Source organism: Triticum aestivum, chromosome 3B (genome assembly GCF_018294505.1).
Source record: "Triticum aestivum cultivar Chinese Spring chromosome 3B, IWGSC CS RefSeq v2.1, whole genome shotgun sequence".
Classification (NCBI taxonomy): Eukaryota; Viridiplantae; Streptophyta; class Magnoliopsida; order Poales; family Poaceae; genus Triticum; species Triticum aestivum.
In genome coordinates this window covers 836,430,303-836,437,129 of record NC_057801.1, presented here as the reverse complement: position 1 = coordinate 836,437,129, position 6,827 = coordinate 836,430,303, and the positions used below count along the sequence as shown (strand labels likewise).

Genomic DNA, 6,827 nt, shown 5'->3' with positions numbered 1-6,827 from the left:
TACGGATTGATAAACCTTAGGTCATCCACTTGAGGGAAATTTGCTACTGTCCTACAAACCCGTGCACTTGCAGGCCCAACAACGTCTACAAGAAGAAGGTTGTGTAGTAGACATCATGGACCATCTTGAGTCTTTTGGGGTTACCTCTTTTGGATCATCAAAAACTAAGCCATTTGCTTCCTTGTCCATCAGCACGGGGCTACCCATCCTTGCCGAAAGACTCGACATTGGATCCAGATTCTTGCTCTCAATCGGAGATTTGGACAATCCCCTGCTCGCCGTTTCTCCAACTTTACGCATCGGCATGGATGCCCTAGCCCCCGTCACATGTTGTCTACTTGCCCTTGCATGTCTTTGCTCCCGGCACCGAAGCCAGGGTCGCTAGTCTCCTCTGGTTCACAGATCCCAGCATCGCCAATGTGTGGTATGTTGCAGACGCCGCCTTCTTCTCGCTAGCCGGCCCTCCTCACCTCACGGATGAAGGGACTGACACGTTTGGTGTAGCCGCCGCCATTGGAGATGCCACCTTCTCCATTCCCTTTGTCGTCTTTCCCGTTGTTGGCTCCGCCATTAGCCCCACCCCAAGCGGAGGAGAACACCGCCGGTCAGAGTCCAGGGCTGCGCTGTCGCCAGATTGTCCATCTTTTTGGATGACAATTTTAGTCCAGGCCAGATTGTTTTGTGCCACACGTATGACACTTATCATTTGGATATTTTTGTGAGACAAAGTAGTATAGGAGTATTTTTTTTATTTCTTGACTTGAGGGGAAAAGAAAAAAAAAGGGAAATACGCGTCCCCGAGCAGAAAAACAAGGCGAGCAGACAGACGGCCCATTCCCCTCGAGCTCCCCGCACCCACACACCCTAACCCTAGCCGCCACACGCCGCCGCTCCGCCGTCGCCGTCTCCTCGACCCCGCCGTCGCGCCGCAACCCCTGTCTCCCCCCACCGCTCCCACGAGATCAACGCCGTCCCGAGCCCGACCTCACCGCCGTCCACTGCCGCGAGGTCACCGTCGCCCTCCCCGCGGCCACCTGACCTACTCCGAGCCGACCGCCGCCCCCTTCCTCGACCCCGCCGTCGCCCTCCCCTTCTCCCAAGGTGAGCTCCGCCAGATCCCTCCCCCGTCCCTTCAATTTTCGTCGATGCAAAGCTGCTCTGCTGCGTGTGATTTTGAGATGTTGCCGAGCCAGTGACGCTGTCTGCTATCTTCTTTCTTTATCACCGAGCTGTGCAGAATTCGCCATGCCCCTCTCGAGTCGGCTACTCTGCTATGCTCACACGGTCACACCTGTGCTATGCCGGCTGATTGCCCATCTCAACATAAGAAACAATTGAAGCTCTGCTTTGCTCAGAATTTAGTTATTTTTTCTTATTTCTGTGGTTGAGCAGTGGAAAAAAAACGAAATTATCTAACAAACGAGTGTGATTTAAGTTCAGGAACATGTAGACTTTAGTTACACTAGTTAACCCAGAAAAGAAGCTCCAGATTCAGTAAGACGAAAAGAATATGAAAAACGACATCAGAGCTATCCGCCGTTGTAGCTTATTTCCGCTGCAATCTGTAAGCATGTTTCTGGAGACCATTAAGCTCAGAAGAAGTAACCCTTGCTGTCTTCAGAGGTTGTATGCGGCGGAGGTTAAGTTTCCTTAAATGTTTGCTAGTCATGCATTCTTCAGAGGCGAGCGCCATCTGTCTTGTGCAGAAATGTTACAATATCAATGCAGTTAATGCCATTCTTACTACCAAGTCGACAACCATTCACAATTTGAAATCGAGACAGACGCTGTGTCCGTTGTTCCGTTTATTTATGGCAATGCACTGGTGTGTCGGATTTTATTTTTTGAGAAATAATAATTAGGAAACCAAATAACTAATGACCTACAAAGTATGGATATGGCAGAAACTGCTGTGTTGGCATCCTAGTACGGGGGGACACAGGGACACACACGGATACGCCGGGATATGCGTATCCTGCAGCATCCCATCTTCTCTCAAAAAAAAAAGAGAAACAAATCGGGATACGGCATAGTACTGTGGCGACTCGGGAGCCAGCCTCCAGCCACCGCGCCGCTGCCCAGCCCTCTTTCCGACGGCTATCACGCTCGAGTAGGCAATCACGACGGTCGCTAGCAAGGAAGAAGATCCAGGCAGAAAGGTAGAAGGCAAGGTGGCTGCCGACGAGGAAAAAGCTCCGGGCAGGGAGGATGACGGAGACTGCACCCACTGGCAAGGAAGAAGATTTGGGCAGATTGGAAGGGAAGCCGCCAATGAGCAAGAAGGTGCTGGCGGCGGAGCGTTCATCTCATCTCCTTTCTATAGTTCTTAAGCGGCTAGAGGAAACAGGAGCACGGGATGGGGAACGGCTGGAGGAGCTGACTTGTGTAGGTAGGCTTTTCTGGAATTGGGCCTTATGTGGGCTCTGGGTGGAGGTCCTGTACTAGCTAAACTTTCATATAAAACTGAGGCAACATATGTCCAGCAGTAAGTAAACAATCTTTTATCTAAAATTTATTACTATATCTTTATTATATGCTATTTATTTTTCTAAATACTTCTATATCCTGCCGTATCCCTGAATGTCTGTTTTGAAAAATGCCGTAGCCCGTGTCCCTATACTGGTATACTCGTGTCTGTATCCCTGTATCGGTGCTTCTTAGTTGAGGACAAATACGAAGTGGAATATGTCAAGTTTCACCAAACAAACCGTACCGAGTTTCAATGCAAAATGGCTCCCGCTTCTTCGGAAATAAAACGGCAGGAAAATCAATATGGAGCCGCCAGAGTCATATCTTGCTGATATGACTTCCAGAAATTCTTTCCTGAGCTCGACCTAAAATGGAGGGGTTTCAAGATCTGATATCCTTGAAGGACTCCCAGGAATGAGAGAGCAAGTACAAGGACGATCTTATTTTCTAAGGGTAGGAGGTATTCCATAATTAACATAGTTTGGTTAGAGTGGATTTGAAAAGCCACAGCAGATCGATAAATCACTAATTTAAATAAGTCAACTCAATCTGCATTCCGGTTTGTTTAACAAGAAAAATGCACTTGAAATAATAAACTGAAAACAAAAATTAATTCTTTAAGAAGAGAAAATGCTGGACAATTAAAGTATGGGAGATTCTAGAACAAAGGAGAAGTATCTTTTTTGAGGTTTGTGCATATTATGTATTGTGCTTAAGACAAAGCGTGGAATATTCTAGATAGTACGTATGTCGGTATGCGTGGCAACACCTGATGTAGTGAAGAGAATATCCAACGGCCAACACTACTCGGATTAGTCTGGCTTGTGCAGAAATGTTAAAATATCAATAAGGTTAGTGGCAATCTTAGTGCCAAGTTGACAACCATTCACAGTTTGAATTGAGACAGGCGACTGAGGGACTGTTTTTGTTAGTTGTTTCATTCATAGCAATGTACTTGTGTGTCGGATGTTTTTTTTTCTTTTAAGTAATAACATGAAAACCAAATGATTGGACAAATACGTAATGGAAAACGTCATGTTGCACCAAACAAACCAGGCAGGAAACCAACCACTTATGTGGTTTTAAAAATCATTTCTGGCGCTTGAGCTCTTATTCTCTTGTTAACATTCTGGTTATTCTTTACAGGGCTATAAATGGCAGGGAGACAGCGCATAGGTCGCCAGTACTATGAGGAACCACGAGGATTTCGTGATGGCCCTCCTCCTCGTCTTGCACGAGAAAGGTCTATCTCACCACGGCGCTTCGAGGGAGAGCTGTCTAGCCGCCATGGTGAGCTCCGCAGAATCCGTGACGACAACCAGCATCTGGTGGATGAAATTGTTGGACTCAGGCAAGCAATGTCTCGTTTGAAAGAAGATCTCCATTCCTCAAGTCAGGTTATACCCAAGCTCCGTGCAGAGAAAGAAGTTGAATTGAGGGAGCTGACTCAGAGGAATCTGAAGCTGGAAGCTGAGCTACGCTCTTTAGAACCCCTTAGGCAGGATGCCCTTCAGCTACGATCTGAAGCAGGCTCGCTGGAGTCTTTGAGGCAAGAGCTGAACGCAAAGGTGCAGGGTCTGACAAAGGAGCTTGAGCAGCAGAGCTCTGAAAACCAGCGCATACCTGCCATGATTGCTGAACGTGATGATCTGCGGCAGGAACTAATTCGTGCTAGGTACGGAACCATCCTGGTCTGTGTTTCTGCTACAGTAGGCACAGCATGCTGAGTCTAAGTTGGTGGCTTACATGAGGAATTTATTTTAGTATTCGATGCATTCCCCCCTTTTTGTTTTATTTTATTTTATTTTAGTGGAGGGGTAGCTAACTATTAAGATCACTGCAGGGCGGCTCTTGATTATGAGAAGAATGCAAAGCCAGAGCTGATGGCACAGGTGCAGGCAGTGGAGAAGGATCTGGTGACTATGGCTCAGGAGTCTGAGAAGCTTAGGGCTGAAATTGAGAAGAGAAGGGCACCACCACCTAGTAGGTTTCATTCCCTCACTTGCATCCAAGTCACTGAAAATCACTTGTGGCTAACATGTATGTTTAATACACTTTTAGGGGTCAGCGGCTATGGAGCTTACGGACCACCTCCTGGGATGGGCGTGCAAGGCATGTACGACGGCGGCTACAATACCTACACAGACAGGCGCTACAGTACGGGTGCTGGACCATGGGACCCCCCTAGCTACCCGCGCCCTTGATTTGGGCTTTTGGTTCTTGTGGGTTGGCGTTCATCGTCGCGACAAAGTTCCTGATATCTCTGGTACTGAAGCTTGTGGGTGCTGGTGCCTTGTTCAGAAGATTGTAACCATGGATTCCCGTGGGCCATCTTAGGAAGCAATTCATTGTACTTAAGAGGATGTGGACCCTTTTGATGTTGTTGCTAATCTTCTGATTGGTGAACATTATTGCCTGCCAAAAGTGAGGGCTGCTGCAAGCTTGCAATGCTGCTTTGTACATGCTGAAGGTGGTGGTGGATAAGGATAACAGCAACCTAAATGTTTTGCATTCACCGATCTCGCCTTGTTTTTCGTTTTCGTAATACAAATTCGAATGGTGGATTTTTGTGGCACAAGTTTCAGGGGTTGAAGCACAAGATGCTCTGGATGCCTCAGAATTGCGTGAGATATGGAGTAGTTAGGTTTGTTACTCTCAATGCAATCCGATAGTGCGAGTTTCGCATGTATGCATGTATGGGGATAAGCCCCGATGCGAGCTATCAACTAAAGCCCCACGCGCCCCAAGTGAAACTTTGTTTTTCTTGATGTCAAAATCTGAATCTATGTACATGTGTCATGTATGGTTTTCATGATGAAAAGGCAAAGTTAAGTTACTTAGCTTCTTAAGAGAAATGATACTTAAAAGAGTTACCTTTTTCTGGAACACTAGGATTTTTTTATTTCCAGAGCATACCTTTTCATTACAATTTACAGACAGGTATAAACAAAGCTGAATCAAAACGCTGCCCCGTTCGTACCTTCCTGTATGTTTCATATTGTATTGCTCACTCCATACAGTATATAAGAAAACTAACTTGTCCAAAAGAAACATATTAGCGCATCTGGTGTAGTGGTATCATAGTACCCTCCCACGGTACTGACCAGGGTTCGATTCCCTGGATGCGCAAATATTTTTTTTTCCTTTTTTCTTACGAAAGTTTTAACTATGATTTTAATGAATGATAGTTTCTCATGCATTATTTGTCGTGCAGGCTGTAGAAGGCCACTGTGCCATCTCTACTCCTTGAAACGGCCACACTGCATTTTTGTTAAGTTCAAAGATAGTTTCTCATGCACCTTTGTCGCAGAAGTCAAGAAGAGTGAGAAGACTGTTGGATATATTATCAATTTTTGATAAATTTAATCCAGATAAAAACACAAGGAAAAGCGTGGAGAGTGGAGAGTGAGGAAAATACGAGGATAAATTTAATCCAGTAGTGCCATCTCTACTCCTTGAAGGGGCACTAGTAGAAAAAAGGTCAAACGTGAAGCACATTAGTGCCGGTTTGTATTTGAGCCGGCACAAATGTATACATTAGTGCCGGTTCCAACGGCTAGCTGGGCCGCTCTCATTAGTACCGGTTCGTGGCTAACCTTTAGCACCGGTTCGTGCCACGAACCGGTACTAATGAGAGTGGTGGCAGGATGTTGTCAGTCTGGGCCCCCTCCGGCACCTTTAGTACCGGTTCTTGGCACGAACCGGTACTAAAGGTCGTCCTACATAAACCCTTCGTCCACCCGAGCTCGCTCTGTTCTTCCCCTTTCCCCTCTCCTCTCTGTTCTTTCCTTTTTCCTCTCGAGCTCATCACACATTTTGCCCAAAATTTGTCAAGATTTGAAGGCCCCCATCCATTCAAATGATCACAAAGGTTAGCAACTTTGTCCTTTCATCTCTCATTGCTATATTAGCTCTTGCAATGCTTTATATAGTTATTAATTTGTGAGTTTAGTAATTTGGGAGGAAATATATATATATGTGCTAGTATTTGATTTATATGCAATTTGAGGTTGAAATAACACTTAGTTTGCATATGTAGGTGTGGTTTACTTAGTGCCTTCTAAATCTCCGTCGTAACCACCGTCGATCGCCCGCACCGTCCCGTCGCCGGCATCACCTTGTGGTGAGCCTCTTGTTCATGAAATTTTATATAAAAAATTGATGTTTGTGTGATTTGGATATATAGTTACTCGTATAATAATTATCTTACCCGTACGTTGTTTGTTATATATAGTGCCATGGTTTTGATATCCGTCCCCGTCGGCCCTCGTCCTTGTTATGATTCGGATGTGGTATATTCTCTTTTAAAACTATTTGTTGCATTTCGTGTTTATGACAAATTATGCCCATCAAGTTGA

At 45.7% G+C, this 6,827-nt stretch overlaps 1 protein-coding gene and 1 non-coding gene across 2 annotated transcripts; both read left to right on the top strand.

Annotated features, from left to right (window-relative positions):
* Window positions 1-804: 804 nt before the first annotated feature.
* LOC123072812 (protein FLX-like 3) lies at window positions 805-4,984 on the top strand. The gene is made up of 4 exons (XM_044496457.1): window positions 805-1,101; window positions 3,616-4,144; window positions 4,313-4,452; window positions 4,531-4,984. The coding sequence occupies exons 2-4, from the start codon at window positions 3,624-3,626 to the stop codon at window positions 4,671-4,673; spliced, it is 804 nt and encodes a 267-aa protein (XP_044352392.1). The 5' UTR covers window positions 805-1,101; window positions 3,616-3,623; the 3' UTR covers window positions 4,674-4,984.
* Window positions 4,985-5,527: 543 nt separating this feature from the next.
* Window positions 5,528-5,598, top strand: TRNAG-CCC (transfer RNA glycine (anticodon CCC)). The gene has a single exon. It is a non-coding gene; the product is annotated as a tRNA-Gly (tRNA).
* The last annotated feature ends 1,229 nt before the right edge of the window (window positions 5,599-6,827 follow it).